At 37.7% G+C, this 18,941-nt stretch overlaps 1 protein-coding gene across 1 annotated transcript; it reads right to left on the minus strand.

Moving 5' to 3' along the window:
• Positions 1-14,366: 14,366 nt before the first annotated feature.
• hmgb3b (high mobility group box 3b) lies at positions 14,367-18,427 on the minus strand. The gene is made up of 5 exons (XM_060891075.1): positions 18,289-18,427; positions 16,739-16,943; positions 15,970-16,112; positions 15,673-15,847; positions 14,367-15,259 (listed from the first exon to the last, which is right to left on the minus strand). The coding sequence occupies exons 2-5, from the start codon at positions 16,886-16,888 to the stop codon at positions 15,116-15,118; spliced, it is 612 nt and encodes a 203-aa protein (XP_060747058.1). The 5' UTR covers positions 16,889-16,943; positions 18,289-18,427; the 3' UTR covers positions 14,367-15,115.
• Positions 18,428-18,941: the final 514 nt, after the last annotated feature.

The following is an 18,941-nucleotide window of genomic DNA, read 5'->3' on the forward strand; positions in this document are numbered from 1 at the left end:
TACAATGATCAGCCATTACAATAATACAATAACTTTGCTTATTTCATTATGATGGCACCTATCAAGGGGTGGGATATATTAGGGACCAAACAAACAGTCATTACTTGAAGTTGACGTGTTGGTAGCAGGTAAAATGGGCAAAGATAAGGCCCAAATTGTAATGGTTAGACAAATGGATCAGAGAATCTGTAAAACAGCTTCACAAGTCACTTCTATTGTCTTATATGCCCCAAAATTGTTGTATGTGTGTATATGACCCATACAATATTGGCTACATGGCACTGTGTGAAGTTGGATAGATGGAATTTGTCTATTCCTTCCTTTAGACTGCTGAGACTGACCTGGCATTTAGGAAATAAGACTATTCTTACATCTATCATCAAATCTGCATGGATTTTCTTCTACTCTATTACTAGTCTTATTATTATGAGGCTTGAACGTCATGAGTTGCATCTGTTTTTTTGTTGTTTTTTTTTAATTGCTTGATCACTGCTCAAGATCACTGCAACCAGCAGTTACACCAGTGGCCTATCTAGTGCTACCAATAATATAGGCTGGCTTGGCAAACTGTATGATATGAAGGCAATGTTAAAATATACACATTAGATTCCATATTTGTAGTTCCAGTTCATAATTCCATATTAGAGTGTAAGTCAATCTTTTTACATAAATGAATGTGCCTTAGTCACTTACAATGTCCTCTGATAATCCAAAATGCCAAAAAACATGCTTGAATTCATGCAGTTTTGTATTTGGTCCAGGGTGTCCTGGTGCACAACATGCCAAATAAACAGCTGTATGCTTTTCCACCATTGTTACACAGCAAACCACAGCTTGTAAATATGGGTCTGGACCTTAAAGCAGCTCTGTAATGGCACGTATGCAAAGGGTCAGACACGCTTGTAAGTGTCCATGCATGCTCCGTGTACATGCTTTTGTATGCAGATAAATGGAACATACAAAGCACTGGACATAAAAGCCTTATCAAAAAAATACAGATGGTCCCACAGTGAGATTTAGACACGTTGTTAACATCTCATATGATCCACTCATATGACATTTAATTCAAGACATTTTTCTGGTCATTGATAGATGAGTCTGAAAAATGCACAGTTACTAACACAGTTCGAACATGTCACAATCTTACCAAACACAGCATTCTTGCTAGATATTGGTCCAGCAGTATGTTAATAAACCTTTTAACCTAGCTGCTCTTGTAAAGAATGTGCCTACAGTAGGTCAGCCCTATATCCAGTAAGTACTCTCAAGTGTCTCAAGTCTAATCTTCAATGGGCAACAGTACCAACACTGTGAGTCATTATTGTAGATTGTCCCTAATTAATGCTCAGTCTCGGCACTATTTACTGCTGTTGTTGGGTGAGGTGTGCTAACAGAATTTTGTTGTAATGACTTTTATATACAGTCTCCACTAGTTCCAAGGGAAATGAGTACTTAAGGAAGTACAATGGAAAATTATGTATAGTATGAAACACTGATTCTATGGAGGACCTCCAGGTCCTCTGGGTCACTTGGCTGGATGAGAACGGCAAGTGTGACATATGAGGGAACATTTATAAACAAGCAGCATGGAGCATTTATAAACAAGAGCATGCAGACTTCTTTGCATACATGAGACTAGTGATTACACGTAGGTCCAAGATTATATACACACTTTTATATTTAATAAAAAAAAATAAAATAAAAAAATTTTAACTGGGATAAATTGGATTAGTGACTCTGCTGCAGCAAATGCTACCCTTTGAAAGTGAGAGGAAAAAGGAGACACACCTACAGGAAAAAGGAGGTATCAGTAGGTCCCTGAGGAGAGGCAGGCAGTCCTGAGGCAATCAAACTGGGTGAGGACAGGGTCTTGGCCTAGCCCAAGGTCCAAAGATCAATAAAGTTATTATATACAACAAGTTGAGCTATACAAGTTATATACAACAAGTTGAGCCGACTATGGTACATGTGATTAATAACTGAATGGAATATATTTGAGTTTTTACCTGGTGGAAACATTTACAGATTTATTTCAAAAAGGAGAAAATTAAAGTAGTTTTTAATATTACAGATTGATTCTATTGTAGTAATGATCTGATCTTATTATTTATGAATATACATTTTATCTGGTCTGACCTCCTATTGCACTTGCAGAGAGTGCTTTTTAACAACAATATCAAATATTAAAACAAATATCGATCATTTGGCAGATACCCTTCTCCATCACATTTCTCTCATTTATAGATAAGGGTAACAAGCCTTGCTTAAGGGCCCATCAGTAGCAGCTTGGTGGTCCTGGGATTCAAACTCACAACCTTCCAATCAGTAAGCCAACACCCTAACCACCGAGCTACTGCTTCTCTGACAGGCAGCAGGTAAGGCAAAACTCCAAAAACAAGGATACCCTAAGGTTCCTGTCACTCTGAAACATTCATTGCTCTGGTTGATCCAGAAGTTTCAGGGGGGTTGTCAGAGGAGTTCCCTTTGTCAGAGGATCTTGAATCGCTGGTCTGAGGTGGGATATGTTGTCATATATTGTATAGACCAAAATACCAATGGTTGAATTTGCAGCAACATGGCTGGAGCTGACGTCTTTGATTGAGAGACAGAGTTCAGGTTGATACACCAGTGTGTCAGTTCTGTTTCAGTCAGCAAACTCCTTAGGTACAGTAGTTAGGGAGGTAAGGGTTACCTGCTTGAGTTGCTGATGGCTTGCCTCCCACACTTTTAGCTGAAGCACTTGCACACTGCTAGAAAATTGTGGGCCTGATATTATAGGGAATTAATTTACTTTTGAAAATGAAGAACACCCTGGAAAGGGGTGAGCTGTCTGAGCAAAATTTGGGCATACTATCTTCGGGAATGAAACAAAGCCCAATCCTCCTGGTTATGGGCACAGAAAGAGTGCAACATGGGCACAACATAGGCAAGGGTTGGCAGGGTCTGTATGCTTGAGCGTAAGGATTGTGGTAAATGTGACTCTTGGGTGTTGCAGAGCTTGTACAGCCTCTGAGATCCATTTTACTTATACATTTGTGTTTTACTTCTAATCCTCTGTTTCATGGTGACAATTTCTGACATTTGTGACCTTGGCCTTTGACTTGTCACAAGACAGTGATCCAGGTTTGATCCACAGTCTTTAGAAATAAGAAACTGACAAAAACCTTGATTTCTCAACCTGTCGTCAATGCTAAATCTGTATTCACAATCAGCTTATGCTGACTTCTGTGCGCACTGGTGCAAGGTAAATAATAAAAATATATAAATGCTTCAGTGTCTCTACTCAAAGGTTATTAACTCCATTGTTGTATCTCATAAAAGAAAAATAAAAGATTTACAGTCTCCTCAGTCTATGATTTTTGTAGCATTCATTTTATAATATATAAAATACTGGAAAACAGGGAAATTATTTGTGGCCATTTCTGCAAGAAATTAAAAATATGCATCAGTGGATTTGAAACAGTCTCATAGAGAGGCCGATGCTCTGTAACCAAATAAATGTAGTCAGATGATCAGTCATGTGCTTCAAGTGTTTCAGTGCAATGATGTTAACTTGCACAGCAATACTGGCACACTTTAGTGTGATGTGGGAGGCCATCTCAGGAATGATGCGTAGGATTTGGATTTAAGAGGCCAAAATCATAGCAACAGCATGCAATTTTGTCCTCCATGGCAGCCAATAGCAAATACACTTTAAACAATCTATGTTTTCACTCTCTTTTGATTTTAGACCTGCAAACAAAAATCAGTCATGCCAGAAACTACCTACCATTCTGAACATTTTAGTAGAATATGAAAAAGAAAATTAAAGCTGGATATATTTTGTTTCAGTTATTTTGTAATCATAGATAATGAGATAGTGATAAACATAAACACATGACAGTAGTGACAAGATAAGTATTTCTATTTATTTTGTCTGAAACATTTTAGGAGTAAATGTAGGGATTAGAAGTAAAAACAAAAGTGTATCTTTTTATATAATAATTAAGAAAACATGCTTTGTACAATTTTTTGCTATTTTGTTTTGTTTTACAATATACAGGTTATTGTCATTTTTCACAAATAGATAGTATATAATAAATCATATATTTGAATGATAATGAGAAGTTTCTTGTATTTATTAAAAGTATAATATGTAAAACAAGTATTGTAAAAACTAAACTAAACTAAACACATCAGATTAGCCCAATCAATTTAGAATGTTAGCAGAAACATGGGCAATTTTACAAAAGTCAAAATAAAGCTAGTCTGGAGGAAATCTGTAAAATTAAATATTTTGCCTATCTGTGCATTTCTACCAAAGTGTGAAATTTAGTTAGCTAATGCAAAAAAAAGCTCACGAGACTATACGTCTGTCCCCATTCACTGTCTAAACTTAAACCAAAACACACAAGCCAGATATGACCACTATACAGCTGAACAAATCAAAGTACCTTTCTCAAAAACATTGGATGCAGCAGTAGCAGTATTTCTTTGAACATATTCTGTGTTCAAGCATTAGCCAACACTAGAGGACACCAACACCAACGCAGAAGTTTCTGCAGCTTTCTCTGCAGCTTATCAAGGTCAGCCAACATTCTACATGCAGCAGGTGAAGGACTTCAGTTGAAGGAGCGGGAGGTTGAACATGTCATCAGGCTGGTGTTATTAGTGCAGTGCATCACTTGACTTCTGACAATAACAGGGGCCACACATCTCTGGATAAAGCTCTCTCCACTCTTCCCTTTCTTCTCTGGTTCCAGCTCCACTGATGGTCAAATTATCCAGCTAGCACACTTGACTAAATTAATTTTTTTCCATGTGGCTCAAGGCATCATTTTAAGATGGTATATCATAAAACATTCAGTTTTATAATGTCTTCTTTCTATTAGGTGGGCATTTGTGGTGATGATTAAGGTGGTGTGTGGCATGCCATGAATAAAAAAACACTAATAAAAAACACTTTCCAAAACACTATTGCACCCAGTCTTAATCGAGGTCACCTATAAAAGAAATGTCATGGACCTCATTGGTTATAAAAGAGGTGCACATAAGAGTGTGCTTTGTGGTTTGTTTGGGGTTTTTGTCTTGCAGTACAGTAGGGATGAGGGCATGGGGAGGATATGCAATAGTTGAGGATATGAGTAGTTGGAATATCAGATGATGTTAGTACCATGTACAACACCAACTTTACAGTAGTTTCTGTGAGTGTTTTGTGTATGTGTGTCTTTTTAGGTGTGTGCTGTGAATATAATTTAGTGATTTCTGATTTGTTTCCAGAAGTGGTTAACTGTTGTGCACTCCCAAATACAGTATCATGTGTGTAAATTTCTGATTTATTTTGTGTGCACTTCATGCAGATGTTGAATTCTCCATAACCCATTTTATGCAAGCTATGGATTATTAAGGATTATTATGGATTAAGCTGTGGATTATTTTGTATTTGTTTTTGTATCAGGTTGACTTTTTATATTGTATCAGTTTATAGAAAGTGTTTTGGTGATGATTCTGCAACATCACCAAACATCACCAAACATTACTGTAGTAATGTGTGTGAATGTGTGATGTTTGTTCATATGTACAGTATCTCACAGAGAACTAAGTACAGCCCTCATATTTTTGTAAATAATTTATTACATCTTTTCATGTGACAACACTGAAGAAATGACACTGATACAATGTAAAGTAGTGAGTGTACAGCTTGTATAACAATGTCAATTTGTGGATTTGTGGGGCAACCCGCGGGTTATGAGATGACCCTCGGGTCAGGTTGGGGCGGGTAAAGAAATTGTCACTTTACTGCGGGTCGGGCCAATAATTTCATAAAAGCGGGACCCACGGGTTGGAAAAAACCCGACCCGCACATCACTAGTCTGTACTAGTGATGCGCGGGTCATCTCAAAACCCACAGGTCACCCGGGTTGGGTCGGGTAAAGAAATTGTCACTGTGCTGCAGGGCGGGCTGGGGCGGGCCAATAAATTCATAAAAGCGCGACACGCGGGTTGGAAAAAACAAGACCCGCGCATCACTAGTGTCAAGTGTGTGTGGCGGCAACCAGGTGAGGAGTACAAAGACAAGTATGTCTTGCCTACAGTCAAGCATGGTTTGTGGGAGTGTTATGGTCTGGGGCTGCATGAGTGCTGCCGTCACTGGGGAGCTACAGTTCATTGAGGAAACCATGAATGCCAACATGTACTGTGACATACTGAAGCAGAGCATGATACCCTGCCTTTGGAGACTGGGCCGCAGGGCAGTATTCCAACATGATAACGATCCCAAATACACCTCCAAGATGACCACTGCCTTGCTAAAGAAGCTGAGGGTAAAGGTGTTGACTGGCCAAGCATGTCTCCAGAAATAAACCCTAGTGAGCATCTGTGGGGCAACCTCAAACGGAAGGTGGAGGAGCACAAGGCCTCTAACATCCACCAGCTCCATGATGTCATCATGGATGAGTGGAAGAGGACTCCTTTGGCAATCTGTAATGATCTGGTGCCCATGCCCTCCATGCACAAGAGGGTTAAGGCAGTGCTGGAAAATATTGGTGGCTTTTATAAAATATTGACACTTTGGGCGCAATTTGGACATTTTCACTTAGGGTTGTACTCACTTTTGTGGCCAGCGGTTTAGACATTAATGGCTGTGTTTTGAGTTATTTTGAAGGGACAGCAAATTTACACTGTTGTACAAGCTGTACACTCACTACTTTACATTGTAGCAGTGTCATTTCTTCAGTGTTGTAAAAATATTTACAAAAGTGTGAGGGGGTGTACTTACTTCTGTGAGATACTGTATGTATTTTGAATGTATGTGTCAAAATGTTTTTACTAGAGTTTAACAATTCTCACCTTCATGTTGGAGGCCTTGGAACTGCACATCTCCAACTGACTTACAGACAGATAATAAAAGTCAAATAATACAGGTGGGCAGACATATCTCACCCTCCACACCACCACCAATGTCAAGTTTGCTGATGACACTGTTGTGGTGGGCCTGATCAACTGATGGCAAGGCGGCCCATATAGAGAAACATAAAATTGGAGATTAAAACCTGGAGGTAGCAAGAGAAAGTTGTTGATAGTGCAGAAAGCAGGAGAGGAATCAATGGGACCACTTACAATCAATGGGACCCCAGTGGAGAGAGTGGGCAGTTTTTAATATCTAGGTGTTAACATTACACAGGACATGTCATATTGAAATCCTGAGGAAAAAGCCCCAGCAATGTCTTTACCACCTTAGATGCTTAAGGAACTTCAAACTGACATCTCAAGTGTTGATATATCCGAACATATGTTCTAGACCTGACAGCAAAAGTATACAACTTGGGTCAGTTTACACAGGAGAATTTGCTGCAGTTTCAAGAATGACAATTTCAAAGTGCTATTATTACGCATGTTGAGATCTAAGTTAATCACTAAGTAGCTAGGATGTTCTGATGCACTGCAAATATACCACCCTAATACCCTTAAACAATGGCAAGAGGTGGTTTCTGTGCCTCTGATTTTATAGAGCACCACACAGTCTCTCCCAGTTGTAGTAGTATGCAGCCACCACTACCATTTACCTAAAAACAAGAAAAATGTATTCTTTTAAGAAAGAACTCAAGGCAATATTTGACCAAGGAGTCATTAAGGACTCTCAAATGGTTTTGGTGCCCAAGAAGAACAAATCAGTCTGTTTTTGCATGTTAGCTTCAGAAATGTCAATGCAGTGTCTATATTTGACACATACCCAATGCCATGCATTTATGAATTTCTTGATTGTTTAGGGATGGATTACTTTTTTCAACACTGAATTAACCAAGGGGAATTTTTTCAACATTTTACGAATTTACGATTTAACGAACCTGACTTGAATGTTCTGATGAAAACAATGTCTTTTGATACTTAATTTGTCACCCCATTCATTTGGTTTTTGGAGCCCCTCTGACATTTCAACATCTCATGGACAAAAAATTGTTCAGGAATAGAGCCCATCCTACTATATATTTGGAATACATAAACATTTATAGTAATGATTAGCAGCATTTACAACATTACAGCAGTTTTAAATCTTTGAGACGGACAAGACTTTCAGAAAACCCAAAGAAGAAGAAGAGGAGGAACTAAGCCACAGGACTTCCATTTTGGCCATAGGCAGGTGTATCCCCAAACTAACAAAACAGAGTACAAAGAGAGCAGAATAGCTGGCCTAATTAATGGGGCCATGCAAGCAGGCATTTTGCCAAACTAAAGCGATTTCATGTGGGGGCCCACTGTTAAATATTCCTGACTTTTCTCTTCCTTTTGTTCTGTAGACTGACAGATGGCTGGGGGATGTTGTGTCCCCGGTGGTAGAGGGGCAATACATGCTGTACATTACTCTCAGTAAGTGGCCATAAATAAAGCAGAATCAAGAAGGAGCTTTTGGCCATCAAGAAGGTGGTTCTGGAGTTTGAAGGATGCCAAGACATGGATCACATATTGATATCAGGCAATACAGCTTCAAAGTTAAGGTTGTCATCCTTAGGGATTTCCCGCTATTAATGAGGTCATGCTCCACAGCATGATTTGGTTGGTGGAATTCTACCTCCATGTACACACACAAGCTACAGTGTAATACGTGTCAGATTTATAAAAAATCAGAACCTGAAGGAATTGGATGTTTTATTGCTGCTTTTTTCTTTTCTTTTTTTTTATTTTATTATATGCAAAGAACTATTAATTATTTACTTTTTTAATTCCTTAAAAAACTGTCTATGCCAGATTTACACATAAATCCTCCAAAATCCTTCCACTTGAGTTGAGCACTGTGTTTATCACACTATCTGCACAATAGTTTATCTCAATTCATCTGTAAATTGGCAGACACAATGTTACTGTAACCTTCTGAATTAATTCTGATGCTTCCATCATGAATAAAGATTAATGAGCCTGAAGCCACGACACAACCTTCACCATGTTTCACAACTTAGTTTCAGAATGATTGTGGCTCATCTCTGTACTATGAATTCCAATCTGACCTTCCAGTTCTTACTACTAATGAGTGGTTTGCGTCTTAGTACAGTATGATCTCTGTATTTCTGATCTTGAAGTCTTCTTCAAATGGTGGATTGTGACACCTGCCTTGTCCAGGATGCTTATGTTGTCACTGACAGTTGGTTTGGTTTCACAGCTGTCACAGTATGCGACATAGTGTCTTAGCTTCATAATGGCTTTCTCCTATAAACAGCTCTCCTATAAACAGCTTTATGTTGGCGTATCCTTTTTAACAACAAATACAGCCTTCACAACTGAATCTGAAAGCAAACCAAGGGTAAAGTTTAAGAGCTATTTATTGTTTAAACAGTCAATCTAACAGGACACATCTAGGTAACAAAAAAAATGGTACAATGTTCCAATACTTGGCTAAACTGGTCTGATATAAAATATGCTTTGGTTCTCTGTTTCTCATATTCATCTCTCTTCTTATATTCATCTTTTGATCCCCAAAGCTAAAGAGATTAATTTTCATGTTTCAGGATCGATCAGGCACAGCCGGCGAGCAGAAGGAGTCGGGATCATTGGTAACTCTGGAGTACAATGTCCCACTCAACACACAAAAGAGAGAAAGAATGAATGAGTGAGTGAGAGAGGGAGGGGGGGGGAGAGAGAGAAAGAGAGAGAAATGTGCAGGAGAATCAAGAACTATGTCTGTAAACCATCCAGATCTTTGCATTTACCTAATCAAAAAGATCCTCTGTGCAGAGGTTTTCTTGGATTTATGAATGCTCTTTCATCATAAGAGTGTGGGTGGCTCTGAGGGAAGTGCTCCGATGGTGTTTAGGTCATTGGGGATAACCTCTATGTAAAGATACTTTTTTCCCCGAATATGAATTAGGACTCCATACTGGTCTCTGTGAACAGGACTCAAGTTAGGTAGGGAATGTAGCAACTCTGTGCAGTGTCAAGTTCTGCAATATGTCAATCGAAAATCGCCTAAAGTGTCCAAAACACCACCTAAGCCATTCCTCAAGTCTTGTGTGATGATTAGCAGAGGTTGGCACAAATACTATGAGAAAGACAAGAGGGATACATTGGATTTACCCTTATTCTCATTTGGCCCCATGCTGTACTTTTGCTCCATGCATATTGTCTGTGCATGCCATGCTGAAGCGAGACCTATCTGTCCTCCCCATCATTACAAAACAAGAGATTCTAAACAATGCTTGGGCCCTTCAGGCAGTATCACTGATTACAAATTAGACACAGTCACTGGTTCCACATTATACAACAATACATATGCAGACACTAGGACTAGGGTTTTTTTGATTATTATATGAATATTAAGACATCTAGTTCTCCTACACTGTTCATAAACAATGAACAATGAACAATGCACTATTACAAAAGCAATTTAACACAGTCATGTCATCACACTTTCACAAGGCATGAGAAGTAATAAATAATAAGTAAATATAATAAAAATAATAATATAAGTAAATAAATAAAATTAACTGAAAAGTAGATATAAACATACATATACACATGCCCATATAATAAATAACTGCTAGGTAATTCCTTCAGAATATGAAAAATGGGTTTCCAGTCGAGTAAAACATTCCCACTGAGTCCTTCAGTGTACATTTGATCTTTTCTAGTTTTAGAAAAATGATCACATCTTCAAGGCAGACTGTTGCTGACGGTAGTGAATTTCCAGCTCAACAAAATTTTTCTATGGGCTATATGTAAAAGCAATGAAGTCCCTCCAACTTGTAGTTAAAGTGACATTTGTTATATTGTCTGATGTTCTAAAAATAGCCATTGAAAGGCTCAGTCTCAACATTACCATGAAGGCATCACTTATAGTCCTGAACACCAACACCCAGTATTTATCCACACCAGAGCAGGACCAAAACATGCCATGGTGGCAGCGTCCAACCCATGGTATATTCCAGTGACCCTTGCCTTACTTGGATTAACCCTGTGCTAGACTTTTGAATTGTATAAACAGAGGGCGATGATGAATGGACTCTTTCAAGTGCCTCCTTCCAATAGGCTTTATATAGCTTTATGCCTAGTTCTCAGCTTCCCATTTAAATTTAATTCCCTCCCCTTTTAAAAGACATGAGCTGAGAATACAATAGAGTGATCAGCCCTTTAGTAATAAAATTAAAAGTAAGGTTGTCTTAAACTGACAGGCTTTAGATCAAGAAAATTGTCCTTGACAAAGTGGCAAATCTAAAGATATTTTTATAAGTGGTTGTATGAGAAGTCAAATGTTCTGCAAATATTTGCAAAATTATTAAATAAACCATCTGTATACAAGTTTTATGTTAGACCGCTGACTGCTCATAGTCCAAATATCGAGTGCAATATTGTGGGGAGGAATAAATGATTTTTGTAAATATTGCCAAGGATTGATGCTGATGTAAACTTATAGTAACAGGAAACGATATAAATAACATAAATCTTTCAAACTACAAAATAACTCAAATTACAGTAAAGTCACAGTCATATCTCCCTCCTTTAAGGGGTTGAAAATTTTGTACTTATATTATATTATATTATATTATATTATATTATATTATATTATATTATATTATATAGTCAGTGATGAATTTAATTCTATGTCAACAGATCTATTGTAAAATACATCCACATCTCAGGGCAAAGAATACAGAAAATATATGATGGATTATCATAAAAACCACTATGAAGAATTATCTTATTTATTAATTAATTATCTCACAACTAAGAATTGTGAGTATGAGATTAAATACAATCACTTAGATCACAGGGTCCCATCCCTGGTCCTGGACCCTGGGGTTCCCTGTTCTGAGCATTTTATATTTTTTCTTGTAAGGGCTTGTAAAGAGCTGTTAAGTTCAAGTTTATGTGTGTTAAAACATGCAGGATAGGCAGGTATACCAGGACCATGGCTGGGAACCTGTGACTTTTTACAACTTGGTTAGTTAGAATACAACATAGAGATGATTATTTCTGTGAAATGATCAGCACTTGCCACAATTAAGAAAACATTATGGTCATACACTTAGACCCTAATTTGGTTTCAAAATTAAATATATAATTTTAATGAAAATAACTAAATTTGCTGGCAAAAACATAACAAAATGTTAGGTGTCCAACGTATTTCCTGAAAATTGGTGTAAGATAAAAAACAGGTAAATACATGAGAAGTGAGTTTACTGTCAGTGATTTACAACACTAAATGATCCATTACAAAATGTCAACATATTTTAACACCAATAGTTTGGAAGACTCATCAGCCTTTGAGTTTAGGAGGAGGAGGACTGGAGAAAACTTCACTCAGTCTACTGTGGTCCAGTTCGAGTTTCTGTCACATAAAAATAGTGACAGATGAATTTTTATTTTTCAGGCCAAATTACAACTAAATTTAACAAGATTTACGAGCACAATCCTTACATTATTTTGCAAACATGTAAAATGCAAACATTTTAATAGCATTATTATCTTTAAAGCCCTGCGATGGGTTGGCACTCCGTCCAGGGTGTATCCTGCCTTGATGCCCGATGACGCCTGAGATCACAGGCTCCACGTGACCCGAGGTAGTTCGGATAAGCGGTAGAAAATGAATGAATGAATGAATTATCTTTAAAATGCTTAAAATGAGCTCATTTGACGAAAGCTTGTGCGACACCTGGTGGTTTAATGCTGTTAGTGCACAGAACACAGAACGCACTTTCAACACTTTGTATTTTTAAGTATTACACCAAATATTAACATATATCAAAATTATTTCCACCCAAAAGAAATAGTCTAAATAAATGAAAACAATTCAGAATTCTTAAACAACTTGTCTTTATTAAACAATATTTTTGTTTTATTTACGAAACGAAAGCACAACAGTACAGAGACAATTGGTTGCATAACATTTATTCCTGTCAAACATCAGCCTACTCAGAGTTTGCTGCCATGTTGTTAGGTTACTAGCGTTCACAAACATAGATATAAGTTGAATGATTAAAACATTATATTAATACAGAATACAAAACAGAAAGAGGAGCCAATTAACATTCTCTCTCACTCACTCACTCATTTTCTACCGCTTATCCGAACTACCTCGGGTCACGGGGAGCCTGTGCCTATCAGGCATCAAGGCAGGATACACCCTGGACGGAGTGCCAACCCATCGCAGGGCAAACGATATGAGGCGAACGTGATAACCACGAAGCCAACGTCCAATCCAAGTTCTGGATTATATTTTTAGGATACTTAGGATAGATTTGCTCCTCAACTTTTTAATTTAAAGTCTGGACATAAGTCTGCTTTAAATTTATTTCATTTCTCATAAGATCATTTTAAAACCCTTCTACAATCAAGTCAACATTAGACTTGTGAATTTAATTTATTTTTTTCTGTGCAAAAAGCACTAAAAACAAACACTCCCAGTGAAACTGTGCGTTCAGATGGAACTCAAAATAATGCACTGAAAGTCTGTTGTAACAATGAGTGTTAATCGTTCATCCCAATAAAAAACTGACTACACAAACACTAAGTGATGCATGAGCTTTAGTTTGTTTTGAAGCTCTGTATTTATGAAAATTTGATTTAATTTACTATTAGATTAAAATAAATTCAGATTTTCTAAAATATTGAATTTGAATAAGAACAAAATAAAAAAAAATAGACACTTTAGTACACACTTAATTGCTGTTTTAACATCATTTTCAGGAAGCTGGGCTTCCAGTATTGTTTTAAAGAAATCATCTGTGGTTCCAAGGTCCCGGAGCAGAATTCCTCTGGACTTAATCTTTCACACCCAACCTGTGGCATGTGAGCACTGTGTTGCTTTTTAATTTAATTTTGAACTTTAGGTCATGAGCTATTAGTTGTGATGTGTGGTTTAAAATATTCCATATAACAATTGGAGTGAAATCTCAATCAATATCACTAAACTTTCGCTAAAACTATCATAAAAAGTGCAATCTGTTAAAAAAAAAAAAAAAAAAAAAAAAAGTCATACCCCAGATTAGCCAGCTGTTCAGCAGAGACAAGCTGGTTTAAGGACACTGATGACTTGTGAGACTGCAAGGAGAACATAAGAGAACCAGATTGTAATCTAGGACTGGGGCACTGGCCTGGCTAGATGACCAAGCAGGACTGTGAGGCTAACTGGCTGATAAACCCTCCAGGTTACCTTTCTCTCTCTCACTAGATTGCTGTTGTCCAGATATAGTTATGCTGTGGCTTATCCCACAGATACTCCTGTGGCACATACTTGTTCTTTATTTTTCCTGAACTCCCAGCTTCTAGTCACCAGCTAATGCAGCTAAAACTGGTTTAGTGATAATGTTTACCAAACAGACTTTAGATGCAACCATGACCAGATGAAAAGGCTGTTGCTGAAGCTTTAGAATCGTGCTTAATGAACATCCAAGACCAAGTTTTTCATCAATGTTGACCACTTTATTCCCATAAATATTCATACAACAGCAACAAATTAGAAGAATATGCAATTAGAATCAAATCACATGTAACATTTTACATAAAAATAAAAAGTCACAATTCCTAGATCTAAAACTTATTTTAAATAACAGTTTTACCTATGCATAAAAAACAGCACAAATAAGGAATTTAACCAGATAGAGCTTGTACCCATTGTTAAACTGGTTAAATCCAAAACATTCTGCAAATGGTTCAGTGCATTTTCCCAAAATTCCAAAATCAATTATAGGGGAAAACCCTACATACAGTGGCTGAGCTTAAAACAACTTTCAGCAATTTGCCAACAAAAACTTGGATTTTGCTACATTGTTCTGCCAAACTTAAACTGTACAACCAAGCTGGGAAAATAGAAAAATAAAATGTACATTCTAATATGGGAGTCATCAAAACATGCATGTATCCTTGTGCTACCAGAGGTTTATGGCTAAACAGCAAAAAAAAAAAAAAAAAAAACCCTCCCCCCATATTTTGAAAACCTTTGGGGTCGCATGAACAAAAGCATACTGCAAGGCCATACCTTCTGCATGATTTAAAAAAAACAAAAAAAACAAAAAAAAAAAAAAACAAACATTTAGTCTTACAGAAGTTGGGCTTATCCATGGGTGCCAAATACACTGACTCATTTTATTTCACACTGGCAGTAATGACTGCAACACCCCCTAGTGTCAGATTAAGGATACAAAGTTCTTTAATCACCATCTTCATCATCGTCATCATCATCTTCCTCCTCCTCCTCCTCATCGTCATCATCATCATCATCATCCCTCGATTTTGCTTTGCTTGCAGACATCCCTCCACCCATTTTCCCCTTGCTCTTGTAGTCTGCCATGTCCTGACAATAGGGGGGAAAAAATTATACACCCCACAGGTGTCAAACCTTTGCATAGAATATTCAGCCTTTATTTCCACCAGTGATTAAACAAAGAGGCTTTTGACATTAATAGTGAAGATGGTAGCTCATGGACTCGTTTGCCCAGGTCATTGAGACCAGAAAGCGGGAAAAGCTCAATACAGTTTAAACAATAATAATGAAAAAAAAAAAACCCTCATTAACAACCCTCTCTCTAGCAACCAAAACATTGATTACCTTTACAGGCAGTATTTGAATTCTATGGATTCAAATTTGATGTTTACCCTAAAATACATAGGTCTGTCATATTATTAGCATTTCAAAGACACTTGGGAAAGGTTGGTTCATGAAATACAGACATGCTGATTGGGGTTTCTTTCAAACAAGATATTTACCTTCTGGTATTTGTCCTTGAGTTTATTGGCTTTTGAAAGGAAGGGTTGCTTCTCAGAATCAGACAGATTGTTCCACATCTCTCCAAGCTTCTTTGCCACGTCACCAATGCCCAAGCTCGGATTCTGAGCTTTGATTCCGGGCCTGTGTTCAGAGCAGAATAGGAAAAATCCCGACCTACAAAGGCAGGAGGAGCTCATTTAAATAGAAATGCCACAACATTTGGATGTTTGCATATTCAAAAAGGGCCTTTGTTTAAACAGCCTGTCCATTCTAATAACCGTCAAGAGTATACATACGGTGGCCTCCTTGGTGCACCAGGGTCCTTCTTCATCTTTCTGCCCCTTTTGCCTGGATTGTAGTTCATCATTTCTTGGTCATAGCGTACCTTATCCTGCTTGGCCATCTCCTCAAACTTGGTCTTCTCTTTTGGAGACATAACCTGAAAAGGACAGCAGGAGGCAAATTCCTTTACTGAAAAAAAGCATACAGACTGTGCTTGAAAGCAAAATCAGAGAAAGTACACCTTGTGGGAGATGGGGTGGGGTTATAAATGTGGGGAATAAATGTCTTTAAATGTGTTAATTAAATTAGAAATGTTACACCTAATCTGCAGGAGCTGGTGGGCTACAGTTTAATTGGGTGTTCTTGTCTTTCCTCAGTTATACAGGCAGAACAACGGCCAAACAGAGAAGTTGCTCAGATATACTTCAACTGGTACACTGCAGCACATCATATTACAACATGGTTTGCAGCCAGAATCAAAACCGTTTGCAATTTGCATCAGCCAATTAGAAGACTAATATTTCATTATTAAATTCATTTAATTACCCGTCATCATCCAACTCCAGATTTTATTTTAATATATGCAGTTCACCAGACCAACATCAGGGAGCCTGATGTTACTGTTCTCCAAAGCAGTAATCAAAATTATGGTAATACCACAAAAAGAAAATTAAATAAATAAAAATTCTGATCGGCAGCTTTGCATAACTCTCCTATTACCTGTGTTAGTAAAGCTTTGAGTTTTTACAAAACATATTTGCACCAAGGTCAAAGCCCACTTACTTTCCATCTCTCTGAACACTTCTTGGAGAATTCTGAAAAATTCACAGAAACCCCAGGGTTCTTCTTGTTGTGTTCCTCACGACAGGTCTTCACAAAATATGCATAAGCAGACATTTTGCCCTTTGGCTTTGCTGGGTCACCTTTTGCCATCCTGGCGTCTGGACAACTTGCCACTTAACGTAGGATGCAATTAAAATGTGCACACCTAAAATGACAAGTAATAATACAGTAATTATTCATTTACATTAATAGCACTTGGCAGAAACCCTTACCCACAAAGACCTGCATTTTATACAACTGAGAAACTGGGGCCCTTGTTCAAGGGCCCAGCAGTGGCAGCTTGATGGAGCTGAGATTTGAACTCCGATCAGTAGCCTTCACGAAGCTACCATCATCCCCTAGTATTGAAATATCCTGTGTGCCAGTTATTACACACTTTTCCTCCCCTTAGACAGAAAAAAAATTTAAAATAAAAAAAATAAATCAGCCATAACCTTATTCTTAAATAAAAAAAATAAAAAGAGCGTGGGGCAAATAAGATTAAAATCAACACAGTAAACATGCGATGACTGAAGCAGGCTGGTAAACGCTTGAGACTCTTGAGGTGTCTACAGGGAATTATTCACCTTCCATTTTGTGTAATTCAAACTCATTATAGAAAATGGAATTTAAAAAAAATGGCATATCGGATTTTTTCCCCCCGATTTTCCCAATAAGCCTGGTTTAACACAGAACAGCGACCATGTAAGCACTTTTCTAAGCACTTACAGCAGCTCCAGTTCTCCCTCCCTGCAGCACAGGAGCTACAATAGGACTCCATTCATTAAAATGGCCTCTCGGCTAAAGAAGGCGGCTTAAGCTAACAAAGCCGCTCTCTCACTCACACACACACGAGTGCGATACACGAAGGGCTTTTGTTTTTTTTTTTTTTTTTATTATTGCTTCTAGGGTGTTTTTTGGCGCGTTTCAATCATTTAATAAACATAATAAGACCAAAGCTGGAGATATGTGAGTTAAAGATGGAGAAAGTTTTGAGCACCGCAGAGTCTGTAACAAAAGCAGAGGAAACCAGCCATGACCAGCCAGAGGGACTCGGGGCTTTTAACGGATGTCTAAAAGGTTATTAAAGACAAAAGCGAGGAAAAAAACTCAAGTTCTGATATTCTCTCGTTAATACGTTTATCACGGAATTATTGTTTTAATTATTTGTCCTTGTTACTTTAGCGTGAGGGAGATTGCACACGCCAGGCCATTTATTAAAAAAAAAAAAAAAAAAAAAAAAAAAAACCCGTCGGACACACGACGTGCTTCACGTGTGTAACGGACATCGAGTCTTCGTGTGAAGCGAATGAAACGGTACAGAAGTAAACAGGTGGCACACTGAACACTTATTCACCATTTATATACAAAAGCTAAAAAAAATAGCGCTTATTTGCTGATATACGCGATAAAGAGGAATAAAAAAACAATTAGACACTAAATATCATTCATAAAATCTTCAGTGAGGCTGAAATAAATACTTTTGCGTGCGGAATCACGTTAATACTCACAGAAGTATCCGGCTGAACGTTATGGTCTCTCAGGTCGCACTATGGCTACGCGCTTCTTCACGACAGAAGACTACACACAAGCCTCGCGCTAGCTCACCACGAGAGCGTGCTGATTGGTCAACTCCGGCACGCCTTTAAAACCACCTCTGCAGCTGAGGATTGGTTCACAGCCTCATAGTTATTCAAGGAGAAGTTCTGCTATTGGTCGGAAAGGCGGAAGCCACTTACCTGTCGTTTGAATATAGCGCGGGAAGGCGCTATCAAAACATTCTAAATCCACATTTAAACCCTGTAGAACACACAAAGAGCCAACATCCAAAGGAATCAAAGGGAAAAGCTATCTTAGGCTTAATTTATTGATTTAACAATGATTTGTTCTTACGACTGGCGTTTCCACTAATATAATTATAGTGTTTGGACCAGGTTTCTTCTTCTTCTTCTCACCATTATTATTATTACTATAATAATAATAATATTACTATAATAATAATAATAATATTATTACTATTATAATTATACTAATTATCATTATTATTGAACTGGGTTTGTTACTTAGGAGTTCAGAAAACCAAATTTGAAGAAAAACATTTAAATCCTAAGGTCCATGCTGGTGAACGCTCCTGTTCAGTTCACCCCACAGGTTTCCTTTGTGC

Source organism: Tachysurus vachellii, chromosome 17, assembly GCF_030014155.1.
Source record: "Tachysurus vachellii isolate PV-2020 chromosome 17, HZAU_Pvac_v1, whole genome shotgun sequence".
Taxonomy (NCBI): domain Eukaryota; kingdom Metazoa; phylum Chordata; class Actinopteri; order Siluriformes; family Bagridae; genus Tachysurus; species Tachysurus vachellii.

Coding starts and splice junctions, on each gene's coding strand:
- hmgb3b (XM_060891075.1), bottom strand. CDS start 16,888: ATGGCAAAAGGTGACCCAGCAAAGCCAAAGGGCAAAATGTCTGCTTAT. Junction 16,113..16,738: donor AGTGTTCAGAGAGATGGAAA/GTAAGTGGGCTT, acceptor TGTCCTTTTCAG/GTTATGTCTCCAAAAGAGAA. Junction 15,260..15,672: donor TCAAGGACAAATACCAGAAG/GTAAATATCTTG, acceptor CCCTATTGTCAG/GACATGGCAGACTACAAGAG.